We start from the raw sequence: 23,180 nt of genomic DNA on the forward strand, positions 1-23,180 counted from the left end.
CTCACTGCCACCGGGAAAGATTTGAGGGCCAGTGGGGGCGTGTGGAAGAGACTTGGGGGCCAGTGGGGGGTGTGGGGGTCCAGTGCCAAGTACAGTACTTGAGTCTGACCCTGAGTGGGTGGCCAGGGCTGCTCTGCTCCCAGTGGAGAGCCCCTGCCCGGAGGTTTAAGCTGTGCAAGTTTAGAGTTGAGGGGTGAGGTGCTCCATCCCCCCCGGAGGTCCAGGAACCCCCTTCCCCCTCCGCCTGCTCCCCCAGCAGCAGGACATAAATAGAAAAATAAATAGTGTTTGTTGCATCTCTCCCTCCCCTCCCTTCATAAAAACACAAAGTCCTCAGAGCTGGGGCGCTTGGCCTTGGGCCGGCCTGGCCTTGGTGGCCGTGGTGTACACTGAGAGCCGAGGTCATCCAGGATGTGGTCCTGAGCGTGGCCCTCGGCCAGCGTGAACATGGGGTAGCGCTCGGAGGCCGAGGAGCAGCTGAGGACCTGGCGGAAGGAGCAAGAGCGGCTCAGTGCGGTGCTTTCAGGACGAGACCCTCCCTTCCACACCAGCCAATCAGCCGCCTCCCAGAAACTGGCGCTCACGAGCACGTGACCCACAACTGCCAATGAAAGGCAGCCTTGGGATTGCTGGGGGGCAGGCCCACACTTAGAGGTGCTCAACATCACTCCTCCCAGTGTGGCTCTGAGGACCAAATGGGGTGCGGGGGATCCAGCGCGGGTCAGCTGCGTGCAAGGTAACCACCCGCTCTGCTGGACTATACCTCTGGGCCCTCTTGCCGCTGTTTACCCATAAGCATTGAGGGGGGCTGCCACTACTCCCTGGACACAGCTGTCGCCAAAGGCCCAGAACTTCATGCCCCTTATTCCAAGCCCAGCCGGGCATCCGGCTCATGGTCAGAACCCCTAGCCCTGCCTCCGGCTCACCCTGGTCAGCTCAGAGCAGAGCTTCTCAAACTCCTTCCGGTCTCCAGCGTAGAACCCCACAGTGCAGCTGGGGTCCATCTTGGAGAAGGCCATCTTGCGGGGTGCGGTGCAGTGGTAGGACTGGGGTGCACCGACAAGGGAAGCTCAGGGGGCGCCAGCTCCTCCCTGCCTCCCTCTGCACTTGGTGGAGGGCACCCCCTGTCCCCCCCAGCTCACCTCCAGGGGGAAATCAGCCTGGCTGAAGTCTACAGCAGGCTGGCAGTAGTGGGGGTCCAGGTAGAGCAGGAAGTCATCTGGAGGGGCAGAGGAAGGGATGAGAGGAGGCGAGGGAGGCGGGTTGGGGGCTGAAGACGGAGGGGGCACTCACCCTGGTAGCCGATGAAGTAGAGTGAGTGACGTGGTTTGCCCCCCATGATGCCCAGGCACAGCTCCGAGCGCAGCAGCTCCTGGGGGGCAGAGGGGGCAGATTCAAGGGCGGCCCATCATGTGTGGGCACCCTCGCCCTTGGGCAGTGGGCAGGCCGACTGCTTCGGCCGTTCTAAGCAGCTCAGCCAGGAGCAGGAGCAGGTGCTTCCTGGGGCCCAGACCTCGGGCAGGCGAGAAACACCTCAGGGCAGCACAACAGGGAGCATGCTGGCCTTGCCAACGGCTGACTGGAGTTGGTCTCGGCATCTCACAGGGTTCCCTGAGCACTGCCAGGAGTAGTTTCCTGAGTGCAGGCAGGAGTCAGCCCTGAGCATCACTGAGAGTGCTTCCACCAAAAACAACAAAAAGACAAAACCACCTCCAGCCAGAAGCACCTGGGCTGTCAGAACGGGCCTCCAGGGGCAATCAGGCCCTGCAGAGACCAGAGGGAGCCCGGGATAAGGTGCCCTGCCGGGCTGCCCAGACCCCAGGACAGAACTTTCTGGAGCAGGGGGCAGCTGAGGAATGGGGTCCTGTCTTCTTGACTCTCTCAGTGGCTTCCCTGGCTTCTCTCAGGGCCCAGGGTGTACCCCCACTGTTGTCAGTTTGGTTCCAGAGCCCCTTCCTGGCATCTCCCAGAGGAACCTGTTTTGTTGCTGTTTTTGCTCTTTTGGTCCACACCCAGTGGGGCACAGGGCTCACTCGTGGCTGACTCAGGAACTACTCCCAGCAGTGCTCAGGGGACCATCTGGGGTGCTGAAGGTCAAACCTTGGTCAGGCATGCGCGAGGCAAATGCCCTCCCGGCTGTGCCATCACTCCGGCCCCAGGACCCCATGTGCCTCTTCCCTGTGACCCCTCCCCAGCCCACCCCTCCAGGCATGGCACAGAGGAGCAGTGCTGGACCCCCGGAGTGAGTAGACGAGCTTGCAGGGAGCATTGGCAGCCACCTTTGCCCCGTGGACGGGGGTTCCAGCGGGCCCAACCTACCTTCACGCAGGGCACGTACACCGGGTTGAGGGTCTCCCCACCCAGCCGCACGGGCACCAGGATGACCACCGCCTTCCACTCGGCCGCAGGGTCCGGCCTGGCCGCCAGGCGTGCCACATCTGCCTTGTATACTGGAAGGAGGGGAAGCGCGGGGGTGGAGGGGGCCACCTCACTTGCCCTCCCACCCCGAGAGCTGGTCCTGGAGCCCCACGGCTGAGCCTCATCCCCAGTCACCTTCTGGGGTGACCTGCTCATCAAGGGGGTCATTTCCCCAGCCCCCCTTAACACACTCACGTGCACACTCATACACACACTCACATACACTGACACACATACACTCATACACTTACACGCACACACTCATACACACTCGTGCACACACACATACGCACATTCCCTCCCCTCCCCCCTTGTGAGCCACATTCTGCAGAGGGCAGCCAGGCTGAAAGAGCCAGGGTCCCCCCCAGCGAGGGAACTCCCACTGTGGGTCCACTCAGGAGTAGGAAGCCAGGGGGACTGCACCCGCAGGGCCCCCCTCCACCCCTGGCTCTCCCACATCAGCTTGGGAATCCAGATGGATGCTGGATTCAGTTCGGGGGGGGGGGTTCAGAATATCAAGAGGCAGGGCTGGGGGAGGGCTTGGGTGACAACCTGTCTCGCAGACATGAGGCTGTGAGTTCCATCCCCACAGCCTGACTGTGGCTCTGTGCTTCTTTTGGGGGGGCGGGGATAGAGAGGGGCTCAGTGCCTGCAGCGGGACCCCAGGCCTCACACAGGTCAGGCACCCCTGACACGCTGCCAGGAAGGGCTCCTGGGGGCAGGGAAGGCACCTGTGGCAGGATTTGTTTTGCACATGGGAGGCCCTAGGTTCGAACCCCAGCACCCTGGAGAGTCTCCTGAGCGCCACCAAGAGTAATCCCAGAGCACAGAGCCAGGAGTCGACCCTGAACACCGCCGGGTGTGAAGCCAAAAAGAAAAAGTGCATCTTTGGGGGCTGGAAAGTGCCTCAGTGGGTAAGCTCGGGCCGAGAGTTCCATCCCCGAGGCCACCCACTGCACTGAGCAGGGGCCTGGCAATCCTGCACGTGCTTCAGCCTGGGGGTCCCGGGCCACCCGCACCCGGAAGCCGCAGGGGGCGCAGGCCTGTGGCTCCCTGGCCCGCCACCTGCCCTTACCTGTGCAGTCCTGAGAAACGTACACTGCCAAGCGGGCCACCTCGGGGCTGCTCTCCACAGCTTTCCTGGGGCGGAGGACAGGCTGAGTCCCGGGCCTGCCCCCCGCCCCCACCCCCTGGCCCAAGCAGCGGGTCCTCACCTGAGTATGTGCGCCACCAGCGACGGCCCATACCAGTCTCCCGCCTTCTTGCCTGAGCTCTGACCCAAGTCCACCAGCCGATGGAGGCCGAAGGGGGCTTGGGGGTGGTCGGCGAACCATGACACGATCTGCCGGTGTCGGCGCTCCTGCTCCAGCTCGGGGGCACCCTGGGGCCAGCGTGGGGGCACCCAGCGGGTGCGGTACCGGAGTGGAGAGGCCAGTGCTGATGGCTCAGGGGGGACCAGGCCTGCGCCCTCGGGCCAAATCCAGTCTGGAGGGGGTGGAGGGCAGGGTCAAAGGGCAGCCGCTCTCATCCGCTTGGGCTTTAGTCCCTAGGGTTCATGGGCAGGCTCAGGGGTCCAGGCTGGACGGCCCCTGTTCACACCCTGCAGGGCTGGGCCCGTGGTTCAGACAGTGCCAGGATCAAACTTGGGACCTCAGTCAGCGGCACCCCTGAGCCCTCTCCAACTTGCTCCTTACATACATACATATATACCTAAGGGGGTTAAACCTGGTGGGATTCAGAACTACTCCTGACACAGTGCTCAGCAGTCACTTCCAGGGGCCATGCAGCGCCAGGGATGGAGCCCTGCCAAGCATGCGCCGCCTGTGCAGCAGGGCTGGGGGCAGCAGGGCTCGATCCTGCACCTGAGGCTCTGGCCCAGCCGCCCGCACTTTTCAACTACTTTCCACCACTTTTCAGTGATGCTCAGGGGCTGGCACGCCCGCGGGGGTTGTGGAGCCCGATGTGGTGCCAGGAACTTCAGCCTCTCGGCTCTGTGCAAGGCCAGCCCTTCCCTGCCTGTCCTCTCTCTCTGGCCCCTAATCTGACTCTGGGCCATACCCAGCGGTGCTCAGGGCTGATTTCAGGCTCTGTGCTCAGGGATCACTCCTGGTGGTGCTCAGGGATCTTTATGGGGTGCCAGGGATCGAACCTGGGTTGGCCACGTGCCGGGCCAGCACCCTCCCCGCTGTGCTGTTGCTCGGACCCCCTGCTCCCCACACCCTCTCACGTGCCAGGGAGGCCCAGGGGCGCGCCCACTCACCTCTGGGCAAGAGGTGCAGCAGCAGGCCCTGTGCCAGCATCATCTGCCCGCTGCGCAGCATGCACCCCCACCCGCAGTCCGACGTCAGGCAGCCCCCGGCCAGCGGCGGGAAGTCCCTGCGGTACGTGAGCCACAGGCGGGACACAAAGTCCCGCTGGAAGCGCTGGATGTCACCTAGGAGACAGAGGTCATCAGCCGCCCGCACACAGGGCATCCGGGAAGCAGTGCCAGTGTGTGAGTATATGTGCGAGGATGAGTGTAAATGTGTGTGTGCAAGTTGTGAGTATAAGTGTGTGTGCAAGGGTGTGTGAGTGTAAAGGCTTGTGTACACGTGTGAGTTGTGAGTATAAATGCATGTGTGCAAGTGTGAGTAAAAATGAGTGGGTGCGAGTGCATGTATGTGACGGTGTGGGTGTGAGGGTGTGAGTGTATGTGTGTGAGTGCCGGGGTGGTGCCCTCCAGCTCACCTTCACCCTCAAAGCGGTAGCGGCGGCCGCAGAGGTGCACGCTGGAGATCTTGCTGAAGCTGGTTCGGCTTTTGACAGCCCAACCTGGGGAGACAGTAACGCAACAATGAGGTCCCTCGCCTGCGAAAGCCAGCGAGAGCAGCCTTGGTTTTGGTTTGGATTTTGTTCATTTTGTTTTTGGTCACACCAACCATGCTCCTGGCCCTTACTCCTGGCCCTGCGCTCGCAAATCACTCCCAGCAAGGCTCAAAGGGCCCTAGGGGGTGCTAGACTTGGAACCCAGGTCAGCCCAAACTTCCTCCCCCACTGTCCTGTGGCTCCAGCCCCTACCTGTGCTGCCTCTAGGGAATGGGTGTCACACTGCCACTGGGGGAAAGGGAGTGGAGGACCCACTGAGCCCCTCAGTGTTTGCTCTTTGAGGCTCAATGCTTGTGGATCATGCACCCACTTGACAGTCAGAAGGTGGAGGTGCAGGGAGCGGTTCGCCCGCCCGAACGAAACGTTCCGTGCTGGCTCTGCAGCCGGTTCGCCCTGGGCAGGGCAGGCCCGGGCGGGGCCGAGGACCCGCAGGTGACTCACGGGACAGGGAACAAATGGACAGGAGGCGGGTATCTCGGCAGGGTCCCAGGACGGGTCCTCCTGGGCTCCCACAGTCCTCGACGGCCCCTCCGAGGCCCCTGGCCGGTGCGCTCAGCCCTGGGGCCCCCACGCCCCCCACACCCGCCCCCTCCTCACCGTATTTAACGTTGTTCCAGGCCGTCAGGAACTTGGCCTTCAACTTGTCCACTTCGTCCGGCTCTTCCCGAGCGGCGCCCCCCGAGTCCGGAGCCGAGCCGCTGGCTCCCGAGGGCCCGAGGCCGTTGGGGTCGGGGCCCCGGGGCCCCCGCGGCCTGCGGGCCTCGGGTCGGCGCGCGTCCTCGGGGCTCCCGCTCCGGTACTGCGCGGCGGCGGGCGACACCGAGTTCATGGGCCCGCCGGGGGGCGCACGGGGCCCCGGGGTCGGCGCTGGGCCGGGGGCTACTCGCGCCCCGACGCCGCGGCCGGGCCCCGGGAGCCGCTGCGGGACGCCGCCGCCGCCGCCGCCGCCATCTTCGCGGCCCCGGGCCCGGGGAGGGAGGCGGGCGGCCCCGCCTGCCCGACGCCCCGCCCCGCCGCCGCCCGGCCCCCGAGCCGGTGCTCGCCGCGCCCGCCCCGCGCCCCGCGCGCCCGACCCCACGCCCCGGGTTATCGCGGCGCGCAGGCGCGACCCAGCCACGGCCGCTCCTAATCGGAGGCCCCAGAACCTCGCGCCCCGCCCGGGGCCCGAGGCTCCGCCCCCGAGGCCGTCACGGTCCGCCCCCGGACGTGAATCCCCGCCCCTGGGTGGTAGGGGCCCGTTCTAGACCCGCCCCCTCGGCTGCCAGCGGCCCGCCTCCGGCCACGCCCCCTGACGTGAATCCCCGCCCCTGGATGGCCAAGGCTGCGTTCTGGGCCCGCCCCCTGGGCCCAGGTGCCCCGCCCCTGGGCGGCCTGGCCACGCCCCCTAGGGATATTAAAGCCGCCCTGCCTGCCAGGGGACCCGGGCACCCGGGTTCACCTGCAGGTTGATCACCCCTACCTGGGGACTGCGGCCTTTACCAGATGTAGGAGTTGTATTTTATTGTGCTACCCCCTCCCGGTCCCTTCAGCTCCCCTACTCAGGCCTCGCTTCTGTGTGCCTCAATTTCCCACAGAACTTCAACTGGGGCTATGATACCGCGATCATTTGCTATCATTTGCGGAGGGAAATAAACCAGCACTCCCCACCTCTCCCCAACATTAAATCATGCACTTTTCCCCTGGGGGAAGTGCCCCGGCAGCACTGGAAGCGTTTCTCTACCTCTTTCTTGTTTGATTCGGGGGGGGGGGGGGGCCACACCTGACTGTGCTCAGGGCTGTCTCCTGACTCTGCACTCCAGGATCAGTCCTTGATGGCGGGGCTTGGGGGACCCTATGCGGTGCCAAGGATGGAACCCGGTCAGCTGCGTGCAAGGCCAGCGCCATCCGTGATTTCCTGTTTCTCCAGCCCCCAACTTTTTGCTGATTATAGTCCCCTTCTCACCTTTCCCTCCTGTTGGGTCCCATGTCCTACTGATTGGCCCCCTAGTCTCCTGGCCTTCACTCAGTTTTCACTTTTGGTCCCCCTGGGACTATTTGTTCGGGAGTCACACTCAGATATGCTCAGAGATTACTCCTGGGGCCTTGGGGAACCCGGGCAACAGGAATGGAACCCAGATGGGCTGCATGCAAGAGGAACACTCTACCCGCTGTACTATTGCACTCTGCCCCCCACCCTTGGACTATCTTGGGGTTCCTGTGACCCCCAGAGGAGAAAGGCTACTCCAGACTCCTGAATCTCTACAGCTCCAGAAAACGCCATGTCACCTACACTGAGGAATGCAGCCAGGCAATCCCTGGGGGGCGGAAAGCAGGGAGGAGGTGGGAGAGTTTTGTAACCTGCCATACTTGGGGGTGGAACTGGGTGGTGTGCATGCTATCGCTGCAGTATCTTGAGTGATTGCCAGAGTTGAGGATTCCGAGTGGAGTGTTGTCTGTGGTTTGCAGGGTATGTCAATTACACCTCCATGAAACTATTAAATATTCTAAATGTTTCTAAGTCCGAAGAAGGTCAGGTGCAGGGGGAGGAGCTGAGTTAAGCCCTGTAAAGCCTTTAGCCTGGTATTTCAGGCCCACTGGGGGCTCAGAAGAAGCAAAACAGCAGACTGAGTGGTGCTTTGGGGACCCCAGGAACCACAGAAAGCGTGACCTCTAGTGGCCAATCCCAGAGTTGCGTTCCCTCACTTGAGTCCCTCCAGCAAAACTGTGTCCTTCTGGACCGCAGCTGGAAGAGACCCTCCCCAGGACATTTGCACCTGCTCTGCCCTGAGTAAGTTGTATCACTCCTTGCCAAGGACCTTTGGGATTTTTTCCAAAGGTAACCCATGAGCCAGAGAGATACCATAGGGGCTAAGGTGCTTGTCATGCAGATGGCCAACCCCAGTTGTCTCCCCGGCATGGCATTTGGCTCCCTTGAGCACCACTAGGAGTCACTCCAGAGCACAGAGCCAGGAATAGCCTCTGAGGCGTGGTCCCAACCCTCCCTCCCCAAAAAGAGTCACAAACCCACACATATAAAGACCATGAATCCTGGGGATCTGGGCTTGCAACTGCTGGAAGCTTCCAGAAACTAGGGAAAAAGCCAGGAAGAGGACTGGAGAGAGAACAGAGTATGGAGGGCACTTGCCTGGCAGGTGCTCACCGCCAATCATGTTGGTTGGACATGCAAAATAACAAAATGACGTGAATACAAAATTAGCATTTTGTTTGTTTGTTTTGCTTCGGGGGCCACATCCAGCAATGCTCAGGGGCTACTCCTGCCTCTACCCTCAGGAGTTATTTATGGCAAAGCTAATGTCCTAGGGGGCTGGAGCAATAGCACAGCGGGTAGGGCGTTTACCTTGCACGTGGCCGACTCAGGTTCAATTCCCAGCATCCCACATGGTCCCCTGAGCACTGCCAGGGGTAATTCCTGAGTGCAGAACCAGGAGTAACCCCTGTGCATCACCAGGTGTGACCCCAAAAAGCAAAAAAAAAAAAAACTAATGTCCTACCCCCTGTGCTATCACTCTGGCCCCCAAAATTAGCATTTTTGCTGGACTTGCTTCTGATCTCCCTCCAGCAAAGCTGTCCACTCTGTTCCATGTAGTTCTGCCCGAATTTCTCCCAAGGAAACTTAAGGAGGCGCATCTTTCTTTCTATAGATTCATTCTCTGTCTCTGTCTCTCTCAGGACTGGACACACCCACTCATGCTCAAGGGCTATTTTTGACTGTGGTTGGGGTGGGGGTCACTCAGGCAGCGTATAGGGGTCTCCTGAATGAAGATCATGTGCCCCACCCATTGAGTCATCCCTCCAGCTCGCCTTTGGATTTTACTGGGGAGGGGGGAGCTGAACGCAGCAATGCTCAGAGGTTGCTCCTGGCTCTGCACTCAGGAATTACGTCGAGCCATGCTCAGAGGACCGTATGGGATGCCGGGGATCGAAGCTGGGTCTCTGTGTGCAAGGCAAATACCCTACCCCCTGTATTATCTCTCCGGCCCCTGGTTCTGTGCTCTTGAATTACTGCTGGCGGTGCTTGGGGGTCCATATGGTATGCAGATGATCGAACCCAGAATCAGCTACATCAAGGCATATGCCCTGCCCGCTATACTATAGCTGCAGCTCCTGGACTGCCTTTTTTCAATTAAATTTAAAAAAAACTGTATCAGCATGCACTTGAAGGCGGGTTCCTCAGCAATGTGAGGAATGTTTGTTTCCATGCCTCTCTCTCCAGTTCCCATGCCCTTTAATGAAATAAATTGTGTCCTGGAAAGCCCGCCCAGACCGAGCCGCTTGCTCAGATAAATCACACACTCGCTGCAAGGAAACTTGAGATGGACGGACAGTTTCTCACGCTAGATCATTCTCCTGGTCACACTTCCTGACTTTCTTGGGGCCATCATTTCCTGCCTCCTGTGCATCCGTCACATCCTGAGTTGTGTGAGAGAATGTTCTAGAAATGAGTCTCGTCATTTGCTGCACTCTGGCTGAGAAGATGCAAAACTTGGGGCCTGAGAGATAGTACAGTGGATAGATGGGGCACTTGTCTTGCATGCAGCAGAACCCGATATACAAGGCAAATGGTTTGATCCTCAGCACTATGTAGAGTCCCCAAGCACTGTCAGGAGTGATCCCTGAGTGCAGAGCCAGGAGTAAGCTCTGGGCTTGGCCGGGTGGGATTTGACCACTGCCCCTGCCAAAAGCAAACAAACAAACAAGAATGCAAAACTTGTGCCAGTGGGCTGGAGTGATGGCACAATGGGTAGGGCGTTCGCCTTGCACGTGGCCAACCCGGGTTCGATTCCCAGCATCCCATATGGTCCCTCGAGTACTGCCGGGAGTAATTCCTGAGTGCATGAGCCAAGAGTAACACCTTAGCATCGCTGGGTGTGTCACAAAAAGAAGAAAAAAAAATTTGTGCCAGAAAGACAGTACATGATATGAGGTAAGGTACAGTGCCTTGTGCTTATTAATCCCTTAAGTACCACCAGGGGTCACTTCTATGCACAGAGCCAAGAATAGCCCCTGAGTAACACCAAGTATAACCCCCCCCACAAAAAAAAAAGCTACACTTTATAATTCTCTAAACAAGGTCAGTAATAGTACAGCAGGTAGGGCACTTGCCTTGCACGTGGCCAACCCAGGTTTGATTCCTAACATCCCATATGGTCTTCCAAGCACTGCCAGGAGTAACCTCTGAGCATTTCTGGGTATTCACCCCGTCCCCCAATTACAAAAAACTGAACAAGGTCTTGTATGGAGAGTAAGCACTTCTTCATGATTTCAGCAAAGGCCAGATAAGAGAATAGGATTAAGGCACTTGCCTTGCATGTAGCCATCCTGGGTTTAATCCTGGAACCTCTTGCAGTTTTTTTTAAGTGCCACCAGGAGTAATCCGTATGCACAGAGCCAGCAACAGGTCCTGAGCACCACCAGGTGTAGCCCAAGAAAGAAAGGAAGGAAAAAGGAAAGGAAGGAAGGGAGGAAGGGAGGGAGGGAGGGAGGGAGGAAGGAAGGAAGGAAGGAAGGAAGGAAGGAAGGAAGGAAGGAAGGAAGGGTCATAGAACAGTGGGGAGAACACTTACCTTGCACGTGGTCAGCTGACCTGGGTTCAATCCCCAGCACCCCATACGGTCTGCCAGGTGCCTGAGCCCTGCCAGAAGTGATGCCTGAGGACAGAGCCAGAAGTAAACCCCTGAGCACCACTGGGTATAACCCCCAAATAAAAGAAAGGAAGGAAGAAAATGAGGAGGAGGAAGAAAGAAACAGAGAGAGGAAGGAGAGGAGGAAGGGAAGAAGGAAGAGTGTAAGGAGAGGGTGAGTGGGGGGGAGGAGGAGGGGAAGGCTGGAGGAGGGGAGGGGAAGGAGCACAGGAGGTGGGGGGGCAGGGGGAAGAGCATGGATGAGGAGAAAAAAGACATTTTTTGCTGCATTCTCCACTACCAAGGGCTGGTTCCCAGGTGGAAAAGTACCATCTGGCGCCAAAGAACCGGCTTTATTTTTTTTGGAGGGGGGGTCACACCCAGTGATGCTCAGGGATTACTCTTGGCTCCGTGCTCAGGAATTACTCCTGGTGGTGCTTGGGGGACCATATAGGATGCTGGAGATTGAACCCAGGTTGGCTGCGTGCAAGGAAAATGCCCTGCCCACTGTACTATCACTCCGGCCCAAACCAGCTAGTTTAACAAAGAAAATTGAAGCAGATGCTCAAAAGGGCTCCCACTTCAATTTTTTTTTTTTTTTTTTTTTTTTTTGTTTGTTTTTTTTTTTTTTTTTTTTTTTTAATTTATTTATTGAATCACTGTGGGAAAGGTTACAAAGCTTTCAGGTTTATGTCTCAGTCATGCAAATATCAAACACATTTCCCTTTACCAATACTTATTTTTTACCATGAAGAACCCCAATAAAACCCCACCCCCCACCCCTCCCCGTCCCTGTGAAGCAGATGAATTCTAGTTAACACTCTATCTGCTTTGATTAGATTCATTGTTTCAATAAAAGATTCACCACTATTATTTAGAGTTTACCCCCCCCCCCCAAATCAGACATGCTGAAAAAGCATTGTGAAGTGATTTGCTTTCTACGGCTGGGTTCAAGAATTAAATGTTGGTTTTGGATTTCTGCTCTTTTACCTATTGACCCTGGAAGTATTTCTACTGAAAGTCAGATAGTTAAGAAATTGGTTTCTGTGTTCTGGAGTCCTGGCCGTGCTGGAGAGCCGCTCGCGGGGGGCAGCCGGTGGCCTCGGTAGGGCGTGAAGGGCGGACCGAAACGCCCCCCTTCCCATGAGGTTTTAGTCGCCCCCACACTCCCGGCTCATACCTGCTGTCCACAAGGCTCCCATGTGGCCGCCATCTTTCTTTCCAAAGAGGAGAGGGCGAATGGGGCAACACCCTTTCCCCTCCGGCAGACTTGATGGCCTGGATCAATGCAGAGTCCGTTCACTTTTCTGCTCCAAGCTGCTGGGTTCTGCATTAAGTCCTTGTGCTTCTGGGGCCGTGGCCGTGCTGGAGAGCCGCTCGCGGGGGGCAACTGGTGACCTCGGTAGGGCGTGAAGGACGGACCAGAACGCCCCCCTTCCCATGAGGTTTTAGTCGCCCCCACACCCCCGGCTCATACCTGCTGTCCACAAGGCTCCCATGTGGCCGCCATCTTTCTTTCCAGAGGGAGGAGGGCGGAAGGGAGCAACACCCTTTCCCCTCTGGGCAGAAATGATTGCCTGGTATTTTTTTTATTGATAGATTGATTTATTGATTTCTTGCTTGCTTGCTTGGTGGGGTGGGGTGGGATGGGGGGTCCCCCCACTTCAATTTTGCAATTGCCTTTTTTCTTCCCTCTATTTTAAGGGTTCTGGGGCCACACCCAGCAGTACTCAGGCTTCCTTCTGGCTCTCCGCTCAGGAATTGCTCCTGGCAGGACTCAGAGGACCCAATGGTGCTGGGGTTATGGAACCCAGGTTGTCCGCATGCAAGGCAAGTGCCTTAACCCCTGTCCTATCTCTCTATCCCAATTTGGCAATCGGTTGTGTGGTTCTTAAAACACCCAGCACCATAGGCGCCAGATTGATACTACAGTGAGGAGGCTGCTTGCCTTGCACGTGGCTGACCCAGGTTCAATCCCCGGCATCCGCTATGGTGCCCTGAGCACTTCCAGAAGTGATCCCTTAGTACTAAGCCAGGAGTAACCCCTGAACATAACTGGGTGTGACCCTAAAGCAAAACAAACAAACAAAAGATTCAGCCAGACCCCTGAGGTGGCAGGAGTGATAGATAGGGCCTATGTGGGACAAAAGCCTCAGGTCCTCCTTCTGGGGTACAGGGGACCTTCGTCCACTGATTTCAATATTTATTTCTTGTGCTTCTTCTCTATCCAGTTCTGTCAGAGAGGCTTGTGGCCTTTTCCACTGATCCAAAACAAAACCACCACAAGCAAACAAAGAAACAAAAGGCGTTACTACCAGGTGGAGCTGTGTTTGGTAATAATGATCCTCCTTAATTGCACCCTTCAAAGGGAAGAAAATGACATCTTCATAAAAGCAATAAAAGGAATGAGCACCGCTCAGACACGGCCCTGACTCAGCACACCAGGGATACCTGGGGGGCATCCCACACACAGCGGAGCAAATTGAAGTCCCTCAGTCCTTCCCGTCTCATCTCGGGATCTGGTTCACAGCAACTAAGATTTGGGGGTTCCTAAAGGCGCAGGCGCAGGTCTTGGCGCCTTCTTAGGAAGACCCGCCCACATTCTCCAACCTGACCAACCAGAGCAGGCCATTTCTCTCCTGGCTCTAGGGATTGGTTGACCCCAAGTTACTAGATTTCCATTCGTGTTGTACTCTCTTATGGGGGGGGGGAGGTCCCGGACCGCTCAAGCAATATTCAGGGAGTCTGGGTATCACTACCAGTGATAGGCCAGCCGGGACAGATAATTCAGTACTCAGGTCAAGCAGTGGTCGTGTGTGTGATTGTGTTTAAGTGTGTGTGGGCTTATGTGATTGTGAATGTGTGTATGTGAGTGTGTGTGTGTGTAACTGTGAGTGTATGTATGTGAATGTGTATATTAAATATATGAGTTTCTGTTGTGTGTATATGAGTGCGTGTGAGTGTGTATGTGTGTGAGTGTATATGTGAGTGTGTATATAGATGAGCTGTTGTGCGTGTATGTGTGCATAAGTACCTGTGAGTGTGTATGTGTGAGTGTATGTGAATGTCTGTATGTTTGTGTGTATATTTAAATGTGTGTTTTTAAATGTGTGTGTTTAAATGTATAGTATGTAAATGTAAGTATGTGTGAGTGTGTGTATGTGTTTGAATGTGTGTATATGAATATATATGTATGTTTTTGTGTCTGTGTGTTTGAGTGTGTATGTATTTAAATATGTATGTATGTAAATGTATATATGTTTATGTGTATGTGTGTGAACATGAGTGTGTGTGTTTGAATGTGTCTGTATGTGAACGTATGTATGTATGTATGTGTGAGTGTGTGTGTGAGTATGAAAGCATGAGTGTATATGTGTTTGAATGTGTATGGATGTGCATGTATGTGAATGTGTGTGTATGTTTGTGAGTATGAGTGTGGGTATGAGTGTGTGTGTGTGTGTGTGTGTGTGTGTGTGAGCGTGCACACGTGCGCATGCAGCAGCATCAGGGATCAAACTCTCAACCTCCTGTAGCTGTGGGCCCTGAGCTATGGCCCTGTGGAATGTTCCCTCCAGCCCCCCAGGCTTTGCAGGTGCTGATGCAATCGCTCCACCCCGCTGACTTTCCCAATCCCCTCCTGAAAGGAATGCCTGTGTGTGTTTGTGTGTGTGTGCACACTTGTGTGTTGGGTGCAGGTTAGCTCAGCGTCAGAGCAGATTCCAGGTCTCAAATTGGCCGAGTAAGGGTGCGGAGAGGCGTATACCTAGAGGGGCAGTAGAGGGGGAGATGGGGCTTCTCTGCTTCCCACATTCTTGGTACCCATCCCCCCCACCACACACACCAAGAGAGTCTTTGGAACCCACCACCTTGGGGTGTTTTTTTTTTTTTTTGCTTTTGACTTTTTTGGGTCACACCTGGAGATGCTCAATGGTTACTCCTGACTCGGTGCTCAGAGTGATCATATGTGAACTGGGAATCAGATCCGGGTGGGCCACGTGGAAGGCAAATATTCTCGTTGCTCTGCTCTCACTCTGGCCCCCTCTCTGCCTTGGTTTAACAGAAGCAGGAACTGCACACCCGTGCGGCGGATAGAGGCTGATTCCACAGGAAACGTCATGCCTCTACTGAGTGGGAGTGGGGAGAGGTTGGCGGGGTCCTGATGGGCCAAGCACCCCAGGAACAGTGACTCCCCTCTCCTACCAGCCTCCTAGTAGCAATGAGCTCTTCGGAACCTTCAACGTGCCTATTCATGGACTGTGGTATTGGGCACCAGAGCCGTATTCTCCTCCCTCCCAACCACAAGCTCTGCCCCTTAACCTCACCTCCCGCCCAGAGCCTTCCTTAATAAGGCTTAGTAATATGCTCTAATAAGAAGTAGATTATTCTTATGATTTGTAATAAGAAGTCTATTTATTAATAAAGGCCTGGGAGGGGTGGGGAGCGAGTTCACGAGCTGGTGTGGGGGCTTGGCCTGGAGGAGGCCTGGGGTGGGCCCAAGCACAGCTGGATCCCTTGGGCATCAACAGTTGTGACCCAAACAAAACAAACCAACGCGCCTGGGATAGGCCTGAAATGCTTGTGGGCCTGGGTTCAAGCCCAGCACTGCACGCATGAGCACATGTGCACACAACACGCACACATACACACAGAGAGAAAACAAAGTACATTCATACCGCCAAATACTATTCATAAACACTGAAAAAGAAAAAGAAATCATGCCAGAGGTGGAGACCAGAGCAACAGTACAGCGGGTAGGGCGTTTGCCTTGCACGCAGCCGACCCAGGTTCGATCCCTGGCATCCAAGTGGTCCCCCGAGCACCGCCAGGAGCTAATTCCTGAGTGCAGAGCCAAGGAGTAACCCCTGAGCATGGCCTGATGTGGCCCAAAATCAAGAAGAAGAAACAAAAAAATTGGGCTGGAGCAAAAGTCCAGTGGTGAACATGTTTGTCATGTGCTTAGCTAACCCTGATTTGGTCCCTGGTCTCTCACATGATTCCAGGTCCTGCCTGGAGGTCCCTGAGCACCTCCAGAGTGGCCTGAGTGCCCCAGAACAGAAGTACGTCCTCAAGCTCTGGCAGGGACCTGCTAGCCCAGCTGGCTAAGAATTGTCAAAGGAGGGGGCTGGAGTGATAGCACAGCCGGTAGGGCGTTTGCCTTGCACACGGCCGACCCGGGTTCGATTCCCAGCATCCTATATGGTCCCCCAAGCACGGCCAGGAGTAATTCCTGAGTGCATGAACCAGGAGTAACTCCTGTGCATCACTGGGTGTGACCCAAGAAAGCAAAAAAAAAAAATTGTCAAAGGGGGCACTGGACCCACTGAGTGAAACTGGCAAGATGCCACCCCACAATGGAAAAGAAATGAAGCCTGGCGAAGATGCTCCGAAAGTCACATAGGGTATGAACCTGCAGGGGTTCTGGGGCAGGAGAGCATGGTCACTGGCGATATCTCCTTTTGGGGTGATAGAACGTTCTGGAACAAGATGGTGGTGCTGGTTGACCAACAGTCTCTGAATACTGGATGCCTGTAACAAATCATCATGACCAACACTGTGCAAACCACAGTGTTTAAATAAAGCGGGGTTGGGGTGGGGTGAGGTGGGGAGTACATCATTGTGGGCCCCCATTATACTATACAGAGGAAGACTTCTGCCTTGCTTGTGGCAACCCCGGGTTTGATCTTTGGCACACACAGGGTCCCCTGAGCACCGAGTCAGGAGTCAGCCCTAAGTAGCGCTGGCTGTGGCCCTCAAAATATACGCACCCTATCCCAGGTGCTATCTCTTGCCTCCTCTCTGCTCTTTCAGTTTTTCTTTCTACTTTTGTTTTTGGGGCCACATCCGTGATGTTTAAGACCTTCTCTGATCAGGGGTCACCCTTGGCGGTATTTGGGGTACAGAAATATCCTTGGGTGTTTGGGGGGATGAAACTCAGATCTCCTGCATGCAAAGCTTGCACAGGAACCATTCCAACCATCTCCCTGGACCCCCAATTTTCTTCTCCACCCCCCCTTTTTTTTTTTGGCAGTTCAGGGCAGTATCAACCCAGACCTCAGGTATGTAAGGGTCCCCCTCCCCCAGGAGAAAGTTGTTTTTTGACCCGTCCTGGAGCCTCATTCTGGCCTCAGGGGTGCAGAGAGGGGAGAGAGGAAGCCCCCTAGGCAGGCAGTGCTTACTCTGAGTCTCAGGGGATCAGGCCGGCACTTTGTCTGTGAAAGGCGGGGACCCAGCTGGGGCGAGTGGGCGCAGATGGGGCGGGGCGCCCCTGTGGTGGATCAGGGCTGCTGGGAACCTGCCGGGCCGGTGTGTCGCCCAGGCACGCAGCAGTCGGCCACTGCTGTGGCTGGGGCCAGCGGCCGAGCTTCCCTGGGAAGAGACCAGGTTTGGCTGTGGGGCGGTGCATGCGGGTGGGAGTGGGCCCGGGTGGGGAGCACAGAGGCTGACGTTTGGCTAGAGGGTCCTTTGCTGATTTCTGGCAGCTGGGGCAGAGGGGGCGGTAAGAGTGGAAATGCAGAGTCCCAGAGCTTGGGCTGGTTCTGTGCAGGCTGGAGGTCCAGGCCGGGCTGGGCTGGTTCCTTTCATCCTCCTAAGCACCCCCTGGGGTGGATAAGGTGAAATGACTATATCCACTTTGCAGATAAGGGACACTGAACAAAGCCACCGCAGCTGGCGGCAGCAGCAAGGGAGCCCCTTCACCTTCATAACAGGTCTGGGCCAGAGCTGTCGGTCGAGGGGGGGGGTGCCCTCAGGGCCAACCCACTCAGAACAAAAACTTGAGGAATAAAGGTGGAATCAAGAGACAGAGATGAGGACAAGCACCCGAGGCAGTGGCCCCGGGAAGGCTTGGGAATAGCTGTTTCAGGTCGAAAGGGCAGGAGGGAGCCGGGAGCACCAGTGAGGACTTTGAGGGCTTGAACTCCATCCACAGGGGCGGAAGTACAGTAAGGAAGGCACTTGCCGGCATACCCCCGACTCAGGTTCAGTCCCAAGTACCAGTACCCAGTACCAGAACCCAGTGCCAGGAGTGATCCCTGAGCACAGAGCCAGAAGCAAGCCCTGAGCACTTCCAGGAGGGACCCCCGAACAAAATAAGCCCATGAACAGAACGAGCCTGGACAGACTCTGAGTGTGTGTGTGTGTGTGTGTGTGTGTGTGTGTGTGTATATGTATGTTGGGGTCCCAGCGCACATGATGTTGGAGACGCAGCCCCTTGGGGAGTGGGATATGGAGAGGTCATAGTGACACGGAGGTCAAAGTGACAAGGTGGGGCAGGCCGGAAGGAAGAGGCACGGAGAGAGTGTGAAGGGTGAAGCAGCTACCTTTGTCTTTCCACCCAGGGGGTGTGTGACTTCCCCTTCTCAGAGTCATTTATTTTACCCCTGCTGTGTTTCAGGGGAGACACCCCCCATCTCTGCTGCTTTTATTGAGGATGAACCTTTGTGGCTTTTATCACTGGGAGGTAGTGTGTGGAGAAGTGGCACAGAGAGATGTCATGCGGTGCGGGCCAGTTGGCCCAGAAACACTGGTTGCAGAATAATGTGGGGTACAGGTATCCCTCCCGGGGGGTGCACCCGCAACCACCTACCTCCCCAGCCTTTAGCTGTGTGGGGGGGGTCGTGGGCAGAGGACCCTCAACTGGGGCCATGAACAGAGCCTGGGGCAGCAAGGACAAAGAGCCGCAATCAGGGGCAAGGTCCAAGCCAGACCCGGTCTCCCCTTCCGGTGCTCGGCGTGGGCGGGCGGGGGATGCCGGGGAAGCTGTGATGCCCCAAAGCTTCTGGGAACGCGGTTTAGGATGCAGGGCCAGCTGGGACTGGCCCTTTGGTGGAGCAGAGGCCTGGGAGAGGCGTGGGAGAGCGACAGACAGACGGCGGCGACAGAGACTGAGAGCGGGCGAGCCCCGACGGGAGACGCAAGACCCTTGTGGCCGCACTCATTCATTCATTCATTCATTCGTTCACTCACTGGGCTCTCTCCACCGAGACGCCCCTGACTCACATCCCCGTCCCCGTGTGAGTCTGGAGGGGGACGAAACCCGAAACAGGGGGGAAAGAGCGAGAGGCACAGAGGAACGTGAAGGACAGGGGTGGGGAGGGGAGGGTGAGGTGGGGTGGGGGCGGGTCGCTCCGGACCCCGGCGGCTGTAGCCCCGCCCACAACAGGCGGGGCTAGTGAGGAGGCGTGGCCACACCCGGGGACCAATCGACTGGGACGAGACGGGGCGGGGCGGGCCTCACCTACTGGGCTAAGCCTCCTTCCTAAATTCGCCGCTGGGAACCCCGCTCAGCCCGGCTGTTACCCGGGTGCAGCCCTAGAGGCTCTCTGGACAGGTAGGCGGGAAGTGGGGAGGGGGAGATGCTTTGGCAGCGGTGCCGACCCCAACACACACCCCCGGCTCTAAACCCTCCCTCGCCCCATCTCCGAACCCTCCCGCCGCGACGGAGCGTCCCTGGGTGGCGGCCCAGTCCCGCGGGGGGGAGCGGAGGGCTCGGCCGTGCCAGTCGCCGCCGGGGCGCGCTCCGGTGCCGCGGCGGGTGGCACAGGCTGGCAGCCACGGGCTGGGTGCCCGGGCCCCAACAGGAGGGGGTGCGTCCCGGGGCCGCCCCTGGCCTGCCTGCCCGGGTCGAGCGCAGCCTCCCACCCACCCCCCAACCCCGCCCCAAGCAGCGTCCACTCTCTGGGCAGCGCGACTTGGGGGGCGCACTAACCTGGCGCGCGGGTGAGTGTCGAGCGTTGCTGACGCGGTGAGGCGGTCGCCGTGCCTACCATCCCGGTTCCTTTGCTTTTCTGGCATCCCCTAGGGGAGGACTGGGCCCGAGTATGCCAGGTTAGATGCAGGGCCTCACCTAGGAGCGGGGTGAGATGCAGGGAGTCCCTCAGCTTTGCCCTGTCCAGGTGGCACCAAGGCTTGTCGGGTTAGTGCTGCCTCCAGGTGGTGCAGCGGCCCCACCAGCGCGAGAGTCCCGGGTCTGCATGCAAATGGTCCCTGGGGTTGACTACATTTTCCCCTCTAGTGTGCAGTGGGGACCCTCAGGCTGATTTTGTACCTGCGGGCAAAGGACTTTCTCATCTGTTAAATGGGTCCGTGCTGTGTCTCTGTCCCGCTGCATGTTTGGGGATGCAGGGACACCCCTCCCGGGACATGTCTCACAACTCAGTTTTCTCCCCCATCAATGGGGACAGAGAAGCGCGCAGTGGAGGAGGCGGGCCGACAGCTGGCGTGTTATTAGCCTTTAATGACATGTGCAGCTTTTGCCAAGGCCTGAATGCCTACCAGGGGTGGCAACCTCTGCCCCAGGCTCTGCCACTGAGAGGGGAGCGGGTGGTGGGTGGGAAGCTTGGGGCAGGAAAAAGTGCATGTACCCAACAGGTGGGTTTGGGGCTTCTGGCATGCAAGTGGCTGGCCATGGTGAAATTTGGGCTTGTGTGGTGAAGGGTCTCCCGCCCAAATGTGCTGGGGAATTTGTGTCTGGAAGTGTCTGTCCATGTGGGAAGGTCCTTTTGTTGGGTTTCGGTTTGGGGGGGCCACACCTGGCGATGCTTAGGGGTTACTCCAGGCTCCGCGCGCAGGAAGATGTCAGGGATTGAATCTGGGCTGGTCACATGCAAGGCAAATGCCTTTCCCACTGTACTCTCTCTCCAGCCCCTGAATGCCTTTGTGGGTTCCCCTCGTGGAATATGAGTTTGTTTTGCTTATTTGGGGTGTCAGGGGCTTCAGCCAGTGGTGCTCATCACGGGCTGCTCCACGCTCAGTGCTCAGGAGACAGTGCCATACCAGGGATCAAACTTTGGCCCCACCCACTTTTTTCTTTTTTCCTTTTTTTTTTTTTTTTTTTTTTTTAGGCTTTTGGGCTATACTAGTTGTTACTCCTGGCTCTGTACTTGGAACTTACTCGTGGTGAGCTCGGGTGACCACATTTGGTGACAGGTATTGAACCTGGGTCAGCAGCGTTCAAGGCAAGAGCCCTGCCCGCCATACTATCTCTCCAGCCCCGAACCTTGGGTTAGGCCTCTTGAGCTCAGCCTCTCTCCTGCCCTCTTTTTAATTTTTCCCCTTCTGGGTTTGGGTCACACCAGGCAGTGCTCAGGACTTACTCTGTGCTCTGCACACTCCTGGGATCACTCCTGGCGGGGCTCTGGGGTCCTCTGGGGTGCCACGAATCCACCTGCCTTGGTCTCCTATACCAGCCCTTGTAAATGACTGTAGGTCTCTTGTTCCTGGCGGCTGGTCTCTGTCCCTTTCTCCGTGAACTTGGCTTTGTGTGTAGGAGACCGTGAGTGGCTTTGCCCCTGGCGATCCCCGCGGAGGATGATAATACTTTCTAGTGCCCTGCAGGGCGCTATCACTTGTGTGTCTCAGCCCCCATGGGGTGGTGGTGCGGGAGCAGTCCGGCCCGCGCACCTTCGGCCGAGCGCGCGGGGATGCCATGTCCCCAACCTTGACCCTCCCGCGTCCTGCCTCTCCGCAGCCTTGGGGCAGGCGGCCCATGGAGCCGGGGCTGCTGCGACCCGCGCCGGTCAGCGAGATCATCGTCCTGCACTACAACTACACCGGCAAGCTCCGAGGCGCCCGCTACCAGCCCGGCGCGGGGCTGCGCGCCGATGCCGTCGTGTGCCTGGCCGTGTGCGCGCTCATCGTCCTGGAGAACCTGGCGGTGCTGCTGGTGCTCGGGCGCCACCCGCGCTTCCACGCGCCCATGTTCCTGCTGCTGGGCAGCCTCACGCTGTCCGACCTGCTGGCGGGGGCCGCCTACGCCGCCAACATCCTGCTGTCGGGGCCGCTGACGCTGCGCCTGTCGCCGGCGCTGTGGTTCGCGCGCGAGGGCGGCGTCTTCGTGGCGCTGGCCGCGTCCGTGCTGAGCCTCCTGGCCATCGCCCTCGAGCGCCGCTTCACCATGGCCCGCCGGGGCCCCGCTCCGGCCGCCCGGCGGGGGCGCACGCTGGCCCTGGCGGTGGCCGCCTGGGGCGTGTCCCTGCTGCTCGGGCTGCTGCCGGCTCTGGGCTGGAACTGCCTGGGCCGCCTGGACTCGTGTTCCACCGTGCTGCCGCTCTACGCCAAGGCCTACGTGCTCTTCTGCGTGCTCGCCTTCCTGGGCATCCTGGCGGCCATCTGCGCCGTCTACGCGCGCATCTACTGCCAGGTACGCGCCAACGCGCGGCGCCTGCGGGCGCGCCCCGGGGCGGCCGGGAGCGTCTCGGCGCGCTCCCGCCGCACCCCGCGCTCGCTGGCGCTGCTCCGCACGCTCAGCGTGGTGCTCCTGGCCTTCGTGGCCTGCTGGGGCCCCCTCTTCCTGCTGCTCCTGCTGGACGTGGCGTGCCCGGCTCGCGCCTGTCCCGTGCTCCTGCAGGCCGACCCCTTTCTGGGGCTGGCCATGGCCAATTCGCTGCTCAACCCCATCATCTACACGCTCACCAACCGCGACCTGCGCCACGGGCTCCTGCGGCTCCTGTGCTGCGGCCGCCGGCCCTGCTGTGCGGGTCCCGGAGCCTCCCGGCGGCCGCGCGTCGCCGCCGGGGCCTCGGGGGGCCTGGAGCGCTGGCTGCCCCCCGGCCTGGACGGCAGCTCCAGTCGCTCCGAGCGCTCCTCTCCTCTGAGGGACAGGCTGGACACCAGCGGCGACACCGGAGACCCCGGCGTGCCCACCACCGCCCCGCCCCTGGTTCCTGCTCCTGCTGCGGACTGACAGCCCCTCTGCGTGCGGGCCCGAGCTTGGAGCAGGAGCTTGGCAGAAATGTTCTTTGGGAAAAAAAACTGGTGGGGGCGAAGGGCCAGAGAGATAGTGCAGTGGGTGGCGCTTGCCTTGCACTCGCCTCCCGGGGTTCTATTCCTCCTGGCGTTCCATAGGGTCCCCCAGCACGGCCAGGAGTCATTCCTGAGTGCAGAGTCAGGAGTAACCCCTGAGCATTGCAGGGTGTGATCCAAAAATAACCCCCAAAAAATTGGGGTGGTGATTTGGGGGGTTGAACCCAGGGCTTTATCCATACAGGGGAGGAACTCAGAGCCACATCCCCCACCCCGAATTTTCCATTTTTCCATTAAGGAATTTTAGAAGCCGTGGAAGATGGCAGAGGTGGAGGAGACCTGGGAAATGGCCCTACTAGGACAGAGGCAAACACCCCAGTTCCTGGTTGACATGGTGGATTGATGCCTGGGGAACAGAAACCTTCCCAGAGCCCCCCAGAAATGGAGACGATTCCAGGGACGATAGAGCGACGAGCCCAGGGTCAGGGGAAGCTTAGCCATCACTGTCCCTGGGACCCTGAAGGAACTGAGTTT

At 58.2% G+C, this 23,180-nt stretch overlaps 2 protein-coding genes across 2 annotated transcripts; one reads left to right on the forward strand and one right to left on the reverse strand.

Annotated features, from left to right (window-relative positions):
- Nucleotides 1–15: 15 nt before the first annotated feature.
- ATG4D (autophagy related 4D cysteine peptidase) lies at nt 16–6,338 on the reverse strand. Its single transcript, XM_056119892.1, has 10 exons — nt 5,881–6,338; nt 5,146–5,229; nt 4,679–4,852; nt 3,633–3,903; nt 3,494–3,558; nt 2,320–2,450; nt 1,294–1,372; nt 1,143–1,219; nt 927–1,046; nt 16–485 (listed from the first exon to the last, which is right to left on the reverse strand). Exons 1-10 carry the CDS (start codon nt 6,110–6,112, stop codon nt 315–317), a joined length of 1,404 nt encoding a protein of 467 aa, XP_055975867.1. The 5' UTR covers nt 6,113–6,338; the 3' UTR covers nt 16–314.
- A 12,807-nt stretch (nt 6,339–19,145) lies between these two features.
- On the forward strand, nt 19,146–22,603 carry S1PR5 (sphingosine-1-phosphate receptor 5). The gene is made up of 2 exons (XM_056119899.1): nt 19,146–19,233; nt 21,373–22,603. The coding sequence occupies exon 2, from the start codon at nt 21,391–21,393 to the stop codon at nt 22,585–22,587; it is 1,197 nt and encodes a 398-aa protein (XP_055975874.1). The 5' UTR covers nt 19,146–19,233; nt 21,373–21,390; the 3' UTR covers nt 22,588–22,603.
- The last annotated feature ends 577 nt before the right edge of the window (nt 22,604–23,180 follow it).

The sequence above is a fragment of the Sorex fumeus genome, unplaced genomic scaffold (genome assembly GCF_029834395.1).
Source record: "Sorex fumeus unplaced genomic scaffold, SorFum_2.1 ptg000041l, whole genome shotgun sequence".
NCBI classification, from domain to species: domain Eukaryota; kingdom Metazoa; phylum Chordata; class Mammalia; order Eulipotyphla; family Soricidae; genus Sorex; species Sorex fumeus.